Raw genomic sequence first — 21,787 nt, forward strand, 5'->3', positions numbered from 1 at the left:
CTGAGCACATGCATGTGCAGACCTGCCTTCAGCTCCCTGTGACAGCAACGCATGTCTCTGTGTGAATCAAGTGTGCCACACACACACACTTGCCTCTTTCTCCCTTTTTTTTCGTTTGCACACACTAACAGATACATGCCCAGATACACACAGAGACATAAAGAGTCTATTGAGCCATCACACAGATTAACATTTGGTAGAGTGGCCTTGAATTTGCTCTCGCCATAACAAGGTTCCAGCACTCCCTATCTACTTGGGTATCCAGCCTTCATGGCCACGTTACACCTGGGTGGCTCTGCTAATGAAAGCATTTTATTAGACTTGCATGCAGGAGGCCTGGCGCAACCATCCCCTTTTTGTTATTCATACAGCCCTGTTTCCAGATTCCATGCGCATCTTAGCCTCGTAACCCCTCTATCAGGGCAGCGCATCAACTCCCCTGCACACACGAGACAAACTCTTCTGCATGCTTGAAGATGTGCTCCGTAGGACATTTATATGTGCACACACTGGCGTTGCGGATGCATTCAGTTTTCTTTCCTGCTACTCATGCTTTGCTGTCATTTTCACAAAAAAGCAATATAACCCTATCAGCCTTAGGGACCCTTAGTCTGTATTAGGTCTTCAGAGGAGTGTTACATGAGGATGTCACATCTTCCATTTATGTTATATCATTTCAAATCAACTTAATCACCATTCAGTAATACGGTTTGGTATTATATTTATAGGTTTGCAGTTGTTCAAATACAAAAAAATAACTGCAGGCGATGGGTGCCCTGTTCTGAACAGTGAAAACACCTCAGCTGAAATACTTCTAATTTGCTCGACAATTTCCAATGTGCAATATAAATGAAATGTAATTGTGCCTCATCCTTGCTGAATAGACTAGCTGTATTGTCAGTACAATGCAATGAATTGGAAATCTCTTACATGTACTTTGTGATTTGAATCGGCATCCTTGAAGCACATCTTTTGCCGGTCAAAGCAGATCACTCCCTAATAGCTTTTGGCAAAACAGCCCATTGCTTTGAGTAGCGTGGAGAAACAATTCCTGGGTCCACGCTAAATATTGTGGGGGCCATTCAACCAAATGCAATATCACACAGAAGGGCAACAATGGAAGTATTTATTTGAAGAATTGATACAGTGGGATATTGGAACACAACCGTTTTGGCTGTATGTGTCTTTTCATGTGTGCACATATGCTGGCACCACAACATAGGTGGAGGGGAGTGGTTATTTAAGGACCCCCACAGATCATTACACATAAAAATGTAGCAATTATAAGTCAGCCTACTTAGCTTATCAAAGCTTCTGCTGCGCCTACGCCAACCTCTGCCACCTCCTCTGCGTGTGTGTTTTGTTTGTGTCTGTGTCTGGAACAGCTGGATGAAACGTCTGATGCACCATCGCCAAATGTCACAAGTGGTCCATCCTTCTGGGGAAATAAATTGGCTCTCCCTTAAGCAGAAAGTATGTCGACAGGAGCTGCAGCATATGGTGGGAATCGGACAACTGAAGACGACAGTTTCTGCTCCGTTTTGGCTTTTCTCATTATGATCCGGACAGCATCTTGATGATGAATGTGTCTTTTTGTAGAATTCTTTTTGGGGATAAGATAGCTGAGGGCAACTCATGAATCCTTAATGAGAAGCAAAGCACCATCCTTGGCATGTTTTGTTTCTCTTTTTTTTCTGTCTTCAGGTGATGCTTAATGTTAATTTGCCTGAGCCCTGATAATTGGGATATTTAATAATCTGTTATATGTGTGAATGTTGGCGCCAGTTTGCTAACATGCTACAGCTTAGCAGGTAGTCTTTGCACTTAACACAGAGTATATTTGAGACTGGTGGGAATTGGAACGATGAGAATTGTGTCATTAACCAAAGTATTGGACACATTAAAATGTTGATGTGATCATGTCTCTAGATGAAAAGTTAAAGATAACCAAAGTTATTACAATTCATCCTGAGGGGGCCATGAATGTCCACAATATTTCATGGCAATCCTGGTTACAATGAAAGTCTGTATCAAATGGAATGGGAATCAATTTGATAGTTATTGAGATATTTCATTGGTGGACTGACCGACTGGCATTGTCTTCTCTAGAGCTATTCTGCTAAATATTCAGAAATGACCTGTTTCCATTGATTGAAATGCAAAGATGTAAGATCAAGGAACACTGAATCAAAAGAGGTAGAGCTAATATTCCATTCAGGGTACAGTGTTTCTATGATGCTCAATATTTCATAAATCCAGATAACCCATGCGTGTTTTTTTCTTGTCTGTTGTGGCACACATGAAAGCCGGTATATATCTACACTAGCACTAACCCTTGTTTCTATCAACACTGTCCATTTTATCCACTCTATAAACTTCAATTTCCGTGATACAATATGGGTAAAGCTCCCCCATCAAAGCCGTTCACACTGAGATGGCCCTCGTGCCATCACCTTTCTTGAGAGTCCGTGGTTAGATCTGTTGCATCTACTTCTCAACTTTTGCTTTTTCTTGGCGCACGTGCAGCAACGGTTAGTAAGCTCTGCTCAAGTCATCACAGCAGCTTTAGTGAGCTTGCCACGCTACCTCCCCGTTGGGTTCAAGGACATATGCCTGTTTCTTATGGCGGACAAGACTGTGACCAGTGAAATTTGCCTTTCTCTACAGTCTGGAGCAGAGCTTACACAGCCTAAGGAAAGGACAAATAACTAAAAATAGACTGGATCTGAAATCTTTGAACTGTGTGAAGTCTGATGCTTTATGGCATGTTATGCTATGTAATAGCACATTAACACTCTATTGTATGCTTAAGATTGGAGACTTCCCAAAAATGTTTCTATACGTAAGTGACCACATCCATGAGAAATACTTTGCTCTCTGTCATGACATTGCATGCAATTTAATGGATGCATAGTTTTCTATGCATGGTTTTGGGGGCAATTGAATCCCAAATCCTTGCTCTGCTTCGGAATAAAGTGTAAACTAAACATTATTATTGCATTTCCCTGTTCGCCATGCTTAGAATAAAGCGTAAATTTAATTAATGTGCACGGACAAGAAATGAACATTTAAAAAGTCAGGAATAATTTGTCTCTGTTCGTTAGTTGTTTATGGCTGACATTTGTACCGTCGGACTGCAGTCTTTTTCCAAATTCAGTGTTAAATAGATTTGGTCAGTTTTCACAGTATTCATTGTTTGTTTCCATTTTACATAAATATTTGTCCATGTTCAGCATAGTTTGTGAAGCAGGCCAGCTGGGCCTGAGACAGTGTTGAGGAAAGGCACAGCTGGGGAACAACACTTACCCAACAGGAAGATAAAGACCAGACCGGATTGAAAAAGAAAAAAAAATGCGTCCATTTACTCAGCCTTCCCTCGTGTTAAATCTGTATACATTTGAGCGAATAACAGTGTGCGCTTGTGTACGTGAGCTTATGAGCATCATGGGGAACTGGGTGGAGAGGGGTGCTGTACGGATAGAAATAGAGAGGAAAAGACTGATGGCACAGGCAAAGATGTATGCTTGGCTGGAGAAGTTAATAAAATTGAAGCTGTGTTATGATGAATAAGGAAAGGGCCATAAAAGAGAATGTATGTAGTGAATCTCCCTGGCGAGCAGCGCTGAACAGCCTGGTGAGCACACCCAGGGGAAGGCTTTTTAATCTGCAGCCCTCCCCAACACTTTGAGCTGCACAGGGAAATGGGCCCACATTCTGTTTGAGCTTCAATAAGACAGAGATATGGAAACCATGAGCTGGACATCGACAAATAAAAGTTGAAGCCACGTTAGAATAGCAGTGAATTGGAAAGGTGATATTAATGGGATTTTTAGTTTCATTTTCTAAGGAAGGGTAGGAGTGTGCTGCCATCTTAAACAAACCGTTCTTCTTAAAATGTTGTTGAATATACTGTTACCACACGGAAATGCTAACTATTGTCTTACAAGGGAGGTCATTGGATGCACCAATGACACATACACTGCTCTCCTGCGGTAATAGAACAGGCATATGGTTACCGAAACCTGATTGATTAGAGGGACACATACATTGCTAATGTATTTGTGACAAAAACCCAAGAGCAATTTTAGTGCAGGAGGCTCAACGTCCATACAGTGCTGTACATGCAGCTCTTGTGATAATGAAACCATCCAGACTTTAGAAGAGGCTACAGACGCACAGCCTGCAGAGTGAAAACAAAATGACGAGGGAAAATGTCCTTAAAGAAGGACACTTGGCTAAAACATCCTTCAGTACAGTAGACACACTGGATATGCACTCTTTCAAGCACATCACAATACATTTAGTATGCATTACTCTTTATATTATACATAGTCACAACATTGCAGTCTCTCAATACCCACTTCCACAGGATTATTAGTCTCTCTTTTGCAGTATGTCTTCACCAAACACTTGATTACTGCTACACCTGCATCTTTTTTAAAAATACAAAGTATCTTCTTGTCTTTCATATCACTCTTTCGAGTGTAATGCATTTACAAGTTAAATAGGAGACTGCAGTCTGATTCTCAAAAGCCAATCCTATACCAACCACCTAATTAATGGATGTGGTGTAAAGAACAGTGTTTCAATGGTTTTTGTGTTGAGAAGAGCTGGTAGCCTTCTTAATGTCATATCATGGATTTTGCATATCTGGGTGAGGCGGTGTATACAGTAGGCGGCAGATTATTCAAAAATAGATGAGGTCACTCATCTTATTTGGCAGCTTTTTTTCATTTTAGTTTTTATCTCTAAAGGGTTGTTTTTTTGTCAGGGATATCCTGTCAGACAGACAGCTTTCCATATAGCTGGAGATTGTTAATGGTCAGCGCACAGAAAACGTGCATGCCAGATGCCTGTTCTTTCATTTGAAATGTTTTTATTTTCCTTTCTGCATACAGTATGCAGTTTAGAAGTCCTCCATTTCAATATGCCATTTCCCGTCAGAGAAATATGTCACTTTGTGAGTAGTTATGTATTTGAATGACAATATGTCTGACTTGTTTCCTGTTGCTGGGAACTTACACTGGTGAAAGGCAGGAAGAATGGTGGGGTCTTTGTGAGCGCAGCCATGGCAGCTGCTCATTTTTCGCCTGAACTGCTTTCAGAGAAGCCAGTTACCTTGCTGATGATAAATGCCTCTGTACGCTGAGCTGTCTCAGAACTCCAGCAGCCTTTAAACCCTGACAGCCTGTGCAGGCTCAGCCCCACAACCTCAGGCCTCCAACCTCAGCCTGTCCTTCAGCGTTACAAATCAATGGCGGTCTTTCCTCGCTCTGGCCAGCGGCTGCTTCATCCACAGCGGCCCACGCAAAAAAAAAAAACTACTTAGTAATATTGAAGGTAATGCTCATGTGCAGTGACAGGTGAGACCTCCATGACAGCGTGATGTCCGAGGGATCATCACCGAGGCAACACGTGTAGCCGGGAAGCAGGCATCTGTGGTTGAGAGAGATAGTAATAGGTAGTGATTGGGGAGGTATTGGGATGACAGTGATTGCTATCTGCGTGTGGACAGCGAGACATCTGGACACGATGTAATCTCTCATGGAGTGATGATGCCGACCTTATACCTTCAGTCCAGCCGATTCCCTACAGATCAGCTCCTGCTGTTTGCCTTAATACCTTGAATTCCCTTTCTCTTTAGCTCCCTTCTAAGTCCACCTTCTCCGTACGTTTCCCACTTCTATCTTCCCTGTAATCAAGTTTCTCTTCTTTCCAGCCTTGCTTTGATCTTTCTTCCTCTTTTTTCTCTAACTCACTTCTCTCATTCACTACAGTCTCTTTTTTTATTTTTGCTCTATCTTCTGCTTCTCTTCCTCTCCATCACCAGTCAATCCCTGTGAGTCAGACACAGGGGCAAGAGATAAATGATGGTTGAGAAATGTTGGCAGTGTTTGATTTGATGTGAGTTTGGTTGTGGTAGTGATGACAGCTGGAATTGCTCTGTAATCATTGAATTGAATGTTTTTAGCATACAAATACATGTACAAAAAACATCCATTTAGGACCTAATGAAATTTCTGTTACATACATACATACATACTTGTTGCTGTATCAACTTCACTACGGTGAATATGCTCAGAGCAGAGCAGAGGAGGAAGTAACACTATTGTGTAGCCTAAGTTTTCACTTTTTTTGTTTTTCCAGGCTAAATACTCTCTGTATTCATTGAAATGTGTTGATAGTATTTTTTAAACGTAGGAAGAAGCAATCATGTATGAATTTGCATGTGTACAGTACCCTCCCACCCCTGAAATATAGGGCTCCAATAGCCCGAAATGCATGTTATGTTCTTTTGTGCAAATATGTCAGACATTAAATGACATCATTCTTCATAGATTATCTTATTTTAGACTTAAAAAATAGCAGGCAAAATAGAAATAAATAGAAAAAGTTAATTTCAGACCATTCAGGTTTGCAGTCAATTGGAAAAGTGTCAGTAGCTTTTCTGTTCTATTCATTCCTGCCATCTAACAGTGCTCTAGGCCTCAGTCTCAGCACTGTTAATGACACTTTTCATCATAACTTATTATAATTATTATTTTAAACGATTTCACTTATTTTGAACTGGAAATTGAAGTTTAGAAAAGTGAGCATACTTAGGCAGGGATAGTCTAATGAAAGATGCTAATATATTGCATTTTGTGAAATGTAGGATCCGGTGGTTTGGGACCTTGCTAGGGTCTAAATTTAGGATCTCTCAGGCTCTGCTGCTTCACTTTTGACAAGTCTCTGTTTTTAATATCCAGTCCCTATCTTTATGAAAAGTGCAATACTAAGTTGCTGCAATCCTCCTATAACTGTTACAGCGACACATCGGCTGGCACAAATAAATAGTCTGGGATTGTTTTTGGCCTTGATATGAATAAATTAATTAATTGTCATTCTGGTCACAGTATGACAATTATGTCATGCAAATCTCAAAAAAGGAATGAGTCCGTGAAAAGAAAAAAGCTAAATTGGAGGTTGAAGAAAATGCTGGACCCAGCTTATTTATGACCTTGTTTGCATATTTATCAAAGTACACAACTTTTCCCAAACTCGTGCTCCAGAGATGCATAGGTCATCTATTTAAACAGATGAATCATGGAAGAGGATGCTAAACAGGTGGTATCAACACAATGTCACAGTAACAATCCATTGTTAACTTGCAGGTGTGTGTGTGTGTGTGTGTGTGTGTGTGTGTGTGTGTGTGTGTGTGTGTGTGTGTGTGTGTGTGTGTGTGTTAGCATGGTAGTCCTATTAGTGTTACAACTCTGGCATCATTACAGAGACGTCTCTGTCCCGTAAGAGACAGCCGAGGCTTGCAAAGTTTGTGTAGGTGGCTGCTTCAACATGAGAAGTGTGCGTCACATGTCTTTCCCTCTCTGTTTTTGAAGTCCCAGATACCTTCAAGGTAAAGGAGACTGACAAGGAAAGGATAAGAAACATGGAAAATGAGATTGAAAAAGGGAGAGGGGAATTGAGTAGGAGGCAAAATCAGGGGAAAGCAAGCGAAGAGTGGAAGAAATAGGACACAGTGAAAATCGAAGCTAAGTGATAGAGCAAAGCGAGGGGGGGAAAAGAGTAAGAGCCTCAGGCTGAGAGGCACCAGCCCAAGTATCATAGTCAATTAACATCCCAGCCCAGCACTAATTCTCAGTCTATTTCAGACCATTAATTATGTGCACCATCAGTTCCAGCTCACTTGGCCTGACACAAGTCTTCATCACATTGCCTTGGCCCCCACGGATCCTGTTTTACCAGAAAAATAGTAGCAGTTTACATATTCATGTTGAAATGGAGATGAAAATTGTATGGATCAAGCCCACTCTCTGAATAGAAAAGAGATGTGGTGATTTTACTAGACACTGTAATTACTGACCACAATATTAGTACTATGTAACTATCTAACCATTATATTTTAGGAGATGTTTATACTACATGTCTATATACTCTGTAACCAACTGACATGGAGCTCTAGGGGATTTATTCTAAAGGTTACAGAGGTCTGGATAGTTTGCTTACATCAATAAGGCTTCAGTAGTTATTATCAACACTGGGTGGTGCTTTGTGGTTGGAGCTATCAGCAGGCCCAGAGGGGAGTCAAACCAAGCCTGTACTCTCAGCAGGCTGAGCTGTGTTCCCTATCTCTGGACAGGTTGGAGAAATTGCCCTGCATGGAGAAATTAGGTTAACTGTGGGGGGAAAGGGTATCGGCAAATTACTTTTCTTCCATATCCTGGCCCCAACTTCTGGAGAGGCCTCATCAAACGTGCTAGGCTTTCTGTCTGACAGGTTTTAAGGTGTACTGTAGTAATACCTGACTGCCCTGTTCTAATTTCACCACCAGCAGGAGCAGCTCCTTTATGTGCCATAACCGGCAGCCCAGAAAACCATCGACCACAGTCCAGAAAAACAGTCTACCAAATGCAGTGAGACTAGAAGTTGTAGGACAGTTGTAAATTGATAAAGAAAAAACACTGATAACAAAACTTGAGGAGTCTGCCAACAGCCGTCAACCAGTGTTATTCTGTTTGATTATACCTTCTGGCTGAGCCGTGACAGTCCAGTTTGGAGTTGGCTATTTGGTTCAAAATATGAGAAAATCAATTACAGAATGGGGAAAAAAGACATTGTTATGCAAACAAAGCCACTGGTTACATGACATTGTCTCATTAGATGGTGCTAAATAATCTAAAAAATAAACGACTGCACCCTGAGGATCACACACTTTTCTTCCATCAATTTGTTGTTGATGCAATCCAAGAGCCTGCCTTAATCAATTTTGTCTCGTTAGGGCAAATGTAATTGGCTTCCTCATTATGCAACTTTTAAAATGTGTCAATACCTGTTTAGTTGACCATTCAATCGCTACACGGTGCTGAGTTACAAAGTTCAGTCCCACGAATGATAATCAATTGACGAATATCAAATAGCCAACATGGACTCTGTGAAGACGAATGAGGCGGTGGCTCAAACAGCCACATCTCAGGGGAGCGAGTTAGCCATTCAGCGCCATTGTGTTGTCACCAGTAGCTACCATTGTATGCTGCATGAATCGATCATAGCTACATATAATTTAGCAGACCCACAAACACACAGAAACTGCAGTTTACAAAGGTGTAGATCCATTTGAAAGCTTCTTGTCTGTGCTGTACTGTTCACTTCTATCCCCAGCTAAACCCCTATGTACGACATGTTGTAGCATCTGAACATAGGAGGCAAAGGGGGAAGAAACAAGTCTCGATGAACTCAGATGAAAGTGCCTGGTCAGCTCCGCAGAGCATCCAAATATCTGTCACATGGTGTCTACCTGTCGTCACCTTCCAGAAGGGCTGTCTTCACCACTGTCAGCGTTTCCATCTCAAAATTTTCACCCCACGTCATATATTAGGTGTTCCTTACTGCACCCACAATAAATGACAAGTGAGAATAATTGGACACAATCCTGGAATTGAGTGGGTTGGATGAGGCCTTTTTTTGCCTCCTTGAATCTTTAGAAAAGAACGTATTGACAGTTGTGGCATATCATTGTTGATTGAGGTGATTGAGATCAATTTATGTCGATGCTGATTATTGCAGTCTGAGTGTGTTAATTTGGTGAATGGAAATAAAAAGAAAAGCACTGCTTCTGCCATTTTATGAAAATGTATTTGGGTTCATGACTGACTCAATTGGCTCGTAATGACGGCTCCTGGCTAGACTTGTCACCTTGCTCTGTGGCCCTAACAGGCATTTTCTTCGACACCATAATGTCAGCCTGCCACAGGACAGAGGAGAGAGATGCATTTTAAAAACTTGTGTGCAGAGGAAGCTGGCAGGTGTTGATGGCTGTTCACTCTGCTTGTGAATTGTGTATTCTACTTATTTTGTTGTAATCCCCAGATCTATATATATTAAAAGTTAAAAATAAAAACATTTTAATGCTAATTTTGTCCCATTTTCAGATATCGGTCCTCTTAACTTTACTGTGCATGTATGTTAGTCTTTTTTCTGTTGAAACCTATTGTCCAGCCTATACCAGATACATCGACAAGAATAAAAGCTTGTTAAATAGGACATATTATGAAAAAACGTTTTCCTACCAACCCACAAACTGTGAAATATGACAACCCAGTCTGTTTTTTGTGCTGCCTAGATCAGAAAACATGTGATTTAACAAGCCATTCAGATTTGGTTCCCCTTCATCTGTTACATGCAGGGCGATTATAATATAACCCCCCCCCCCCCCCCCCCCCCCCCCCCCCCCCCCCCCCCATCTGACTATCTCCACCCACGGCTTGAAAACTACCTTTGCAAAGATGCACCATATTTTTCTTGCAAGTCAGAGCAGACTGTGCTAAAGAGACGGGCACTAAAACAGAGCGTCTCAGACAAAAGGTGAACTCAGGTATATGAGAAGAAAAATGTTTTTCATATAAACATGTTCTGGTATAAACCCAAAATACAAGTATGAACCTGAGAATGACCATAATATGTCCCCACTGAGGTTCAGCGGCTGTCTGTGATTGGCCAACTGCAGAAAGTCATCAATTCGTGTGCTCTAACTGAGAAAAACATTGCTGCCTTTAGTGATCCCTCAGCTATGTACTCAACAGCCTCAACATAAATTTAATGTCAGTACACAAATATGGCAAAAACTAAAACTCAATATACTCTCTAATACACCTGGTTCTAGTAAGGTAGCCGTATTGTCGCCTCAGAATCTTCTGCAGTATATGAAAGCATCCATAAGATACTGGGTCAGTTTCACTGAAAAAGAGCTGCTGGACCTGGGGATAAAAACAATGATCCTATCCCATCTCTTTCGGGTGCTTTGTGCAAGTATCAGGCTCCCTTGTGTTTTGTAAAGATATGGCTAGGAGCAGACAGGCATTTGAGGAATGTCTGAGAAAAACAGCATTCATTAAAATCACATATACCGCAGAAATCACACTTTTCACGCCTATCCCTCCTGATAATTTGAATGTGTTTTCTTTTCGGTACAGCAAATCTCTTCTTTGTTTCTTAGTGTGAAGTAGGACAGCCGACTACCGCTGTTACATTATTTTTATTGTAGCCAAATAGTATACATGGGAGACAGTTGTAGTCAAAAGTATGGATTGGTTTGATTTTGTTCTGTAACTAAGAATCAATATTACAATACTTGTTTTCCTATTTAAACGTTGTCCTTCTTTTACTTTTTTTTTTGCAATGAATTTTCTTTCAAAGATGCACTTTCAGCTCTCCTACTAAGAATTCATATCACATCCATTCATGTGCTCAGCTCTGATTGATTGTGGTAAAATGATTAGGTCTCACCTCACCCGTTTGCCTGCAAGCTGAGTATCCTTTACAGCGAACAGTCACAAATACATCGACTGTATCTTCTCAATTTTTTTTCTCCCTCTCAGCTGCCCCACATTCACTGAAGCCTTCCATCTGCCAGGCATTGTTCAAAATGAAAATGGGGCCTGAGAGCAGCTACAATGGTGTTGAATTCCATTTTTTTTAAATATTATGAAAGCAACCATAGTTCTCCATTACCTGAAAAATCTAGGGCGAGGTTCATTCCTCTGAGGTTTAAGTAAAGCCTAGTCCTTGTCATAACTTAACACCTCTTGTTCCAGATATTTTAAAGCACTCCTCTTCTGAGATGAACTTGCTTCAGAGTGGGAATAGGAAAATCAGTTTGAGCTAAGTTAACATTAAAAGACAGGGAAGTCAGCGGACATGAATAAGTCAGAAGGCACTGAGGGACTCTTTTTGTCTGTGACGTTGGAATCAAAGAGAAACCGGGCTGATAAAGGAATGAAATGGCACAATAATACATGGGGCTGATGGGGAATAATGTTGGAGAAGTTGAAAAGTCATCCATGAAATTGCTTGTTGCATCCTTTAAAACCTCTTGATTGATGGTGGCAATTTTAAAGCTTGGCAGTTTACCAGTTCAGTGGTATTAGAAGCAAGTACTCCAGGGTTCTCCTAAAGAAAAGAGGCACCCTTTAACCCAGTTAATTGACAGCCATTGGCAATACACATTTATGGACGGTAGATATTCAGTATGCAAGATAACACTAACCATATGTTTCTCTTGTGAGTGCTATGCTTATGACCGTTGCTGTAACTTTATTTCTACCGTCCCCTCACTATGGCAACAACCTTAAAAGCATCCAACCTGTATTACTAATCCTTCTGTTTGTTGCAACAATAGATTGTTGTTTACAGACAATTAACTCAATGAATAGCAACTAAATCATTTCTGAATATATTTTACAGCACAAACAATTATTGGGAATTTCTATTTGTACAAACTGTTATGAGGCTCAAAAACTAAACTGGACCTGCACATTTTTTACAAGTATCATTTATTGCATTTCATACAAATATGATGAAATGTGATGTTCATGTCTCAATCTAAGCTGTTATTGCTTTTTAAGGCTATTTCTGATGTACTCTCCTAAAAACAAGAGGCTCTAATATAACAGGCAGGAGTTTCTATCTCTTGGTGCCAAATGTAATATAGCGTCGCTTTACCAGTTAATGGTGGTGTCCAAGATTGTTGGAAGACATCCACTGCTCTAAATCCAACACCATGGTAGTCCTATTCTGAAGTGCCTATATGGAGCATAGATCTACAGTATGGGGGCTGTGGTGTTGATTCGCAGGTCACAGTATTCACGTTATTTTTATTTCACTCTCGATTCAAAGAAACTTCTTCTTCCTCTTCAAGGAAAAAGTGGCTATATTAGTTGCAAAGGTAGAAATGGAGTATATGGGGAACATAAGGAATGCAAGACTTGGTAAACTTGCTACTTTTGTAGATGGAGTTACTCAAAGTGTTGTGGAGTGTGTGTTGTTTCAGGTCTACTTGGAAGCTTTGCTGTGAAGGTGGTGTATTTTTTTTCTGTTTAGCCAATTCTTTCGTTTTACCAAACCAATACGCTTTAACTTTTGTGTGTGTATACTTACATACATACTTTCATACTTTCATACATACAGAGTTCACAGTATAAGAGAGAGCACACAGGTGAAATTGATTACAGATGTAAAGTTCTTATTTCATACTCAGAGTCCATTTATTTTATTCTACCACTATGACTGATGTGTTATAAGGAAATACTCGAGCTGTGCTGGTTGCATTAGTTCCAGCCGGGTTTTTATCTCAAACTCAGCCAAAAGTGGAGCTATGAGAAAACTGAGAACCGTTTTGAGAGTTTAAATGTCAGAATGAATGTCTACTCTCCAAGAAAATTGGTTGGACTCTGTTACGCTCTATAATGCTCATATTTGTGAAATGTATGACCGCAAATCCATAGATGAATCTTTTATGCCACTCAAGATGACACATTTTCTGTGTTATGAACTCATTGTTATATCAGTCACCCAAATAATTACACGCTTGTAAATTGAAAAGACAATGCCATGATTATGGAAATGAGACATCATTTATCTGAACTACGTTAAGATTGTAATTCTGCATCACTGGGGTGAAATGCGTGTGACACCTTTTACGAGATTAGCAAACCTGTCACATAATTACACGAGGAGCTCCCACAGTGAGAAAACCCAGTGGAACAGATCTCGGTAGAACAAGAAGGGATTGTCTTTTAATGAGAAATGATCTCATTATAACAAGAAACCTAGCTCGGTGAAAACCATCAAAATAATAGCACCTTTTCTTAAAAGCACTGTTTATGATTTGGAGTATTCATTTTGACATGCAGGACTTACTCATCTGTTTTTGTTCTCCTGAACTAGAGATGATCTGAGTCGACACGACAAAATGCTTGTCATGATGTGTATCCTTATCATGTTGAATGTCTGGGAGTCTCGTCCTGAGGAGAAAGGGTCCGTCATAGCATATGTCCCCTGCCTTCAGGCATATGTCCCCAGCTCTACCTGAGCTTTTTTCCATTTCTAACTAAGGTGGTTGCACTATCCCCGTTCTCCCCAAATGCACACTTGTGTATATTTGATCTTATTTAGCCAGAGAGCCGCGCTGGATGAATCGTACAGATGAAGTGAGCTGTACACTGAGTATGCTCAGGGGGACGCAGGAAGTCCTGGCAGAGAGGACAGAGATGAAGGTCAACTCACCCCGACTGCGGGCCAGCTGTCACAAGTGGACAGACAGTGGAATCACCTGAAACCTGAATTGATTTCTTTGAGCGAGAGAGAACGAATTTTTAGATATCTGTTGACCTCCCTTGATGGAATGTGTCATAGACAGAGCAAGAGAAAGACTTCAGACAGACAGAACAATGTCATTTCAAGGGAGAGAAAAAAAAATGACGCCTTTTCAAAAGTGCCACTGTCCAGCTCCCATTAAGGACACTTCAGACTGAATGTGAACTTCTGAACTCAAGTGCTACTGCACCACTAATGAGTACAACATTTTTATTTGTAATGCAATTATTCCCCCTGTGTAAAAACACTCAGAGGTTCTGTATGTTTTGTTGCAACGTCTTACACAGAAGGTGCTGATTCCACATAAGCATAAATGAATGTTTTTGGATTATTTCCCTTATTACGGCACAATAGAAGTGATTCTCTTGGCGCCCTCCGTCAAACAGCCGCTGCGGCTGACTTGATGATTTATTAACTCAAGATGATGAAGCTCTACTGAAGAAAGCTACTTGATAGAGTCTCCTAGCAATGGAAACAATTTCAAGCCAACTTCACAGATAATTAGGCACTTTAGCCGACGGACTTGATTTTGAAATAAGCTGAGCTCCCAGCAAACTCACTTATACCTCACCACAATGGAAACGCTCCAAGGCAATAGTGAAATGAAGTCAAACAACTTTGTTTCACATTTTAGAACACATTTTAAAAGTTGACTAACGTGCAGCTCAGAATCCATGGAGATCCATTTCTAAGAGTTGTGTCCAAGCGTTCTCACAGTTTATAAAGACAAGAAGTAAGAGATACATAAACGTGTCCTGTCAGTTAAGTCCTTGAAAACATGCCTTTAGTTTTAGTAATCTCCCAATGAATCATTTTATTGAGGGCAAGCACCTCATGATACAATTCGTGTTGCGATACCCTTGTCGCAATACTATATATTGAGATATATCACATAGTAATAACTCAGCGGTATTTGCATTTCACATAGTCACTCAGCAGAGAACACTGAGCTGAAATGCCCTTGCCATAAAAACCTTTATGAAAATAAAGTGCATATTTTAAATCCTTTTAAACCAGATTTTTTTTAATGTATCGTTTGTAGTTGCGGACATATCGATACACTATCGTTTAAAAAATGATCGCAATAGTAAGCTATATCGATATTTTTGCACAGCCCTATTTTATGTGTGCAGGTGATTTGCTTATATTCCTTCACCACAATGATAATATGTTCCCAGCTAGGTTCTGACTTTGACGTCAGATTTAATACCAAGCAGAGCAGAGTAATGCAATGATGATTTGATGTAAAGAGAATATAAATGAATATCCTGAATGCTGCTTCAAATGGGAAGCTCTAAGAGTAAACGGCCTTGGCCACTATTTTACAGATGATTAGATGTATGATAAAGATGTTGGAAGGTATACAGTATTCACCACATGCTTGTAAATCAATTTTGTGTACCCATTTGATTCCAAGGTCTCTCTGTTTAAGGGCTTGTTGTTCACCTATGGGTACAAATAGAGAGTTCATGCAATATTGAGATGTTAATGTGTTTGCTAAGATTGAACAGTGTTCTTCAACTTGTTAGCACCTAAATGTCAGACAGTGATAAGAAAGTGTCTGCACAAGTGTACTGTATGTGCAGATAGGAACAGGTAGAGAAGAATATAGTTGTTTGGTATGAAAGACTCTTCCAAAAGCTGCACGTTTTATTGTTTAGACTTGGCAATGCCAGGGAAAGTTTGTATTTGTCCTTTGTGAGAGCAAGTTTTATTTTGTGACACAATATATGTAAGTACTATAAGGCTGTTCTGTGTGTGTGATTTGTATTTTGTAATAGGGATTTTTTAGGATTTTACTACTATAGATGTTTGAAATAAAATTGAATATAGGCCCCACTGGTTTCCCATAGAGCTATACTAGTTTTGTCACAGTCCATAACATCATTAAGTTGTAAGGAATAATAGGGAGTTAATGTATCATATGGCGGTACGACGCTGAACTTTCATTTTCTGCAACCCCATAGAACTGCTTTTATACGGCCTTAAGGTTTGTTATGACATTTCTACACTCTAAAGAAGTATGTCTGAGTGACTGCATAAACACATGTTTGTGAACCCGTAATTGCAGGTTGAAGATGAGTTACTGCACTATGTACAGTTTATGGATTACGTGCTGTCAGGGTGAAAAAAATCATTCTTCTGATTATTCCATTACTTCTGTAATTTCATTAACTAAGCTTTTCTAAAAAAAAAAAAAAAAAAAAAAAAAGAAGCAGAAGACTGTCAGAGGTAATTAAAAGATAAGGTGAACAGTAGAGTCTGCTTGCCCCAGCTACATTAAGACATTTAGCTTCTGCAGCGAGAGCGCAGTATCCCCTCAACACGCACACACAGAGACACCCACACATAGCACTGAATACACACTGAATGGATGATGGAGGTGCTCTCCCACCTGCCAGCAGACCCCTCACAGACATTCACCAGAGGGAGATGTGTTGCAGTCCCGTGGCGTCGTACGGGTGAAATATGAAATGTGACGGGTGCACAATGGTTGTCAACATGAATGACTCGTAAACAACCAAAACATTACAGCCTACACCGCGGTGTTCATTTTCCCAAAGATTGGAGAGGAGGTCCGACACCATCTCTAATACCACTTCTCACTCACTTTCTTTTTTTTCTTTTTTTTTTTACGTTGTCTTATCGTGGGCAGGGGAAATATGCTCGCTCCAGTAAACCATTCCAAACGTGTGGATCATTCAATTCGCTGTGCAACTGTTTTGCACTTGGTTTGTTTTAGCCTCCAGCAGGTTGTGAACAACATACCATATCATTTTAACAAAAACATAAATACAAAATGTTTGATTTATTATTTATAGGAACGCTGTAAATAATAAAAGGCTCTAAGTAAGTTTTATCGATATTTTACAGCCTAAAACACCATCAAGGGAATTCTATTGAGTGACTTTAAGCATTTAACACATGTTTGTTCAGACATGGTTTTGTTGACATGATTAAAGGAAAAAAACGATGCTACTCAGTGCTACTAATAATTACAGAAAAAAAATGAAACACTTGGTCTGCAGAGGCTGTTTTGCGGCTTTATAGCTAGTAAAACAAGTATCTCTATGGTTGTATAATGAGTGCAGATGGGGAGTTTTAACGAGAAACTGACACCCTGAGTATTGCGGCAGCTACTCCACCCTCCAGCTGCAAGGATGAGAAGCATTAAAAAAAAAGAGCAGATTAGAGGAGAATGGTGGATCAACTTCATCAGTTAATTAAACTCTATTGCAGCTTGATGAGCAATTAATCAAGGCAGCGTGCGGCGTGTCAGGCAGGGCTGAGTTCTTCGGGTGCGGTATATTCGCACCGTACAGTATGTTCCCAGGGGGGCAGCCCTGTGGGGAGCAGTCCTTACCGAGTTAGCAGCCCTAAAATTGTACAGGGTGCACTGGAATCGGGTTCATGTAAGCAGCTATCAATCACACACTGACATAAGCCGCATCCAATTAGAGCTCCAGGATTACGCTCCTCTCCGTGAGAAACTACTTGTCTAAGTAGATCGAGTTTCAGGAAATGCTAAAATGTATAGGATTATTATTTCCAAAAAAATAATATTGATGTTTAAAGCAAATGCCAGCCCTATTTCAGAGGGCAGAGGCAATAACAGTCAAAGTTAATCACATCAATATGTGAGAAACATGGGCTCTAAGCATGTCAAAATGTAGCTGTGTATTTTCTCAGCCTGAAGATTTAGCTCTTATCTTTCATCTGATATCTGACTCCCTAAATATGATGGTTGGCTTTATGTCCTTTGTCTTTTACCCTCTTTCATCTACCTCTTCATCTCTTTCAAGATTGTGAAGAAGGCTTTTTTTATGCTATGGAAATTCGAGTTGGCAGTTTGTGACTAAATGCAGTAAATTTATTAACGAGACCATGGGGAACATTAAAAGTCAATTGAAGGAGGCTATTAAAAGCAGGATTTTAATTGGGTTGGTCCCTTCACTAAACCTTTTTTCTGTCTCTTCTTCTCTTTTTTTCTAAGAGCAATGGTACTAAAAAGTTCTAAATTAATGTGTTCAGTGTGTGGTAGTCCTTGAAAGAAAGTTGCCCTTTGGAATCGCAGATTCTAGTCTCAGGTTAAATCTTACTGTATAGTCAAGTACTTCAAATATAGTATTTTTTGTGTGAAAATCAGCCTTGGTGTGAGGTCAGATGATGGCAGGGGCTCATGGTATCTGCTGCCTCTTGCTGCAGTTAGTCTTGCTGAGGACCTGCTGGATCTTGCTGAAGGGCTTCAAGAGAAGAGGGTAAATCTTTAACCTGATTGCAGCCAACACAAGGTTTTACTACAAAACCAGTGTCTGCAGATCATCCGCTCGCCCATTCAATTGTGAAAACCTGACATGAGCACTGTAGCCATCTGCTTTTCATTTTTAGTTGATTGGTGTTTATGCCCCCGAGGAGTCAGTAAATTGTGTTAGTGCTGTAGCTTTAATGCATCAGATTATATAATCTGTTGAAATTACATTGCAAAGCATACAATTGTCCTAGTTTTGGTAACGTGGTGTGACACATTACAAATGGTTTTAATTGCACTTTAGCTTGTGGCTCTTGAGACATGCTCGACTCATTCTGCACTTTAAGAGAACCGGGCTCTTTGTGTGTGTGTGTGTGTGTGTGTGTGTGTCTGTGTGTGTCTGTGTGTGTCTGTGTGCATGTGCGTGCATGCGTGCGTGCGTGCATGCATGCATGCGTGTGTGTGAGGCTTAAAAAAAGAGTCTGACTGTGCATATGGGAGAGTCGGAGAGAGAGATGTAGATGTAGTGTAGTATTGGCTGTGCTGACTGGATAATGACATGCAGAGTGCTGCGCTGCTCCAGTAGGTTGAGCCTCCAACCAGATGCTCCTTTCACTGCAGCTCATAAGCAGAGAGAGAGGCTGCACCAACATCTTAACTGCATTAAGCAGTGAGATTCAGGGTCGGCGATCATATACTGTTAAAGGAGCTTATTAGAGTAGATACCCATAGCATGTGGGCCTGAGGAGACTGAGGCTAAGCTGGGTTCAAACTTCCTGTGAGACATTCTCTTAATGTTACTCTCTGCGTAATGAAGTCAGGATTCACTGCAGTTTAATGATTCCGTCTCACACAAACTGCTCCGATTCAGTGATATAATTTCTGCAAGCTTTGAAGCTACATTGGGGTTTTTAAATTGATAAAGGTGTGTCTACATTATTTTGTAAGGGAGACACAGAAGATTGTGCTTGTCTGTGTGTGTGTGTCCGTGTGATGGATGACTGGCTGAAACAAAAATGTTAAAAAAAAAATTGCACTTTTAAAGAACCAGATGGCAGCATCAGACAGAAGGCCAGAACAGGTACATCAAGCACTGAAGCTCGAGGGGATACTCTTAGCCACTAACTATTTAATTTATTGAACTGATGTCATAAAAACAATAAAGGACAAAATGCACAGTAAGCCATGCTGTTAAGTTGTTGTTGTTGGGTTTTTTTTTGGGGGGGGGGTATAATCCATACAGTAATCTGCCCGGTTGTAATCCCAACATGTTTTATATACACTTGGATTAGGATCTAACACAGCAAAAAAGAAAGTGATAAGAAACATTCCTCAGGGAGAACATATGTTACTGTATATGTTACTCTAGGGGGTGACAGATGTGAACACCATAAGACTATAGCAACACCACATAGAGAAAAGAGCTACACCAATGACATCATGTAAAATTCCCTCCCTTCCATGTTTCCAAATGTGCACACTAAAGGCTTCTCTGATTAAAATGGCCTTTTGTTTTGTTATTTGAGAAAAACAAAATGCCTTTTACAGTATGTCTAAAATCTGGTAAGTGTCGGTGCCAACCCTGGTCCTCCTCTGGACCCTTCCCTTGTGATGGGACAAGCATTATATATTTACAATGGGCTCCAGGCTAAAAAGCAATAACCATATGGCTCCTTTCAGTAAGATGGACCGCCCACTTTAATAAGTACAGTCCAGCTAATGCACAATAAATGCTGTGTACAAACTGACTTTATTAAAAAAGTTTGTATAATTTAATCATGGTTATTCCATTAAGTAATCAATGTAGTTATACTGCAATAAGTTACCATTGCCCTTTGTCCTCTTCCCAGAATTACTTAAAATTGAAATTAATATTTCGTCATTACCAGAAGCAAAACAAGGTGTATCTAAAATAAATGTTTTCCGTTTAGAAATAATAACTCAATATATTATAGATGGGTGTGGATGTATTTGCGTCCTGTTTACAAAATATTCCAGCCGTTCTTTATTTTTGAACCAAGAACTGTCACTGTGACTTAATATGAAACATGACCATTTTTGGACACATTTTACTTTATGGTCCTTCTGCTTTGTTAAGATGCGAATAAAGTGAAGGTTGCACCCACTGAAGGATCGTGACTAATGGCGTGATGAATAAATAACATTAAACACTTTTGAGCCTCCTCCACTGTCCCAAAAAATTTAGATGACCCTCCCTTAAGCTAAAAAAAATGCATAATAATTTACAAATAGTCCCTTAGCAACACTTTGCATGTTTATTCTCACTAAAAGCTTTTTCTTTTCTGTGTTCTTCTCTTTTCAGGAAAAAGGAAACATTGCTGTTGTATTTAATGTCGGAACAGATGACATTAATATTGAGGAGACGTCAAAGTTTGTAAATGACGGAAAGTACCATATAGTGAAGTTTACGAGGAGTGGGGGTAATGCCACTCTGCAGGTGGATGACCTGCCAGTCATTGAGCGCTACCCTACAGGTAAGTCACCCACTCTGCCTTTAATTACATCTGCCACTGCTAAAACGCGATAATATGACCAAGAGATTATCAAGTCAACTAGTAATGCTTTGTCTGTTAGGATGTGTTTATGTTGACTTGGCATGTGCTTTAATTGCTCTTTATTTGTTTCTGTTTCCAGCAGTTGTTACGAATAATACAAGTGTTGTTGAGTTTTTTTCTCATCTCTGATGTTAATCGCTTTACATTAATCAATGCTGTTAAAAACAACCCAGGTCTGTGTAAATGGATTGCACTTAAGCTCTACCATAGTCTAAAATATAAACTGTGTAAAAGGGCAACCACCCACCCTGTCTACATGTCTGCATTATATTCCCCATATAAATAAACAATCCACCTACAGTTTATGCTCACAGAACGGCAAATCAATAAACTATTTCCAGACAAATTACCACTTTTACTGTGGCAAGTAATCGTGTGCCAGTTCAATATTTATTTCTCTGCCAATACAGAAGAGTGATTGAATTAAGGCAACGGGGTGGACAAACCTTTAATAACATACTAAAACTAAAGGAATGCCTTAATTAAACTGTTGCTTACTCAGAATTAGATGGCAGATGATCAGTTACATTTAACCTTGAAAAATGCACTTACATGTTTATCATTTTCACAGCATACACCACAATTACACATAGACAACAATGAAGTTGCATTGGTTTTCTCTGTCATTACTAATGACTTATAATAATAATCATATTAATCCATGTAGCACTTTACATAAACACAGTTTACATGACAATTCAAGATGAATTCCCTTATTACTGACCCATGTAATGAGTATTCAGTAATTTAATTGAAAGCAGAACATATGTTCTAAGTTCCAGCTGTTATGACTGAAATACTTACACTGGCT

At 39.9% G+C, this 21,787-nt stretch overlaps 1 protein-coding gene across 26 annotated transcripts in view; it reads left to right on the forward strand.

Moving 5' to 3' along the window:
- Positions 1 to 21,787, forward strand: part of nrxn1a (neurexin 1a) — a 245,015-nt gene that overhangs the window by 180,184 nt on the left and 43,044 nt on the right. For all 26 annotated transcript variants that reach the window (XM_068724314.1, XM_068724330.1, XM_068724438.1 and 23 more), the window contains one exon: positions 20,724 to 20,895. In XM_068724314.1, the coding sequence (XP_068580415.1) occupies positions 20,724 to 20,895 (172 nt within the window). The remainder of the gene's footprint in view (positions 1 to 20,723; positions 20,896 to 21,787) is intronic.

This window comes from Cebidichthys violaceus, unplaced genomic scaffold, assembly GCF_023349555.1.
Source record: "Cebidichthys violaceus isolate CVI_PGR_0920_01 unplaced genomic scaffold, fCebVio1.0.p SCAF_10, whole genome shotgun sequence".
Classification (NCBI taxonomy): domain Eukaryota; kingdom Metazoa; phylum Chordata; class Actinopteri; order Perciformes; family Stichaeidae; genus Cebidichthys; species Cebidichthys violaceus.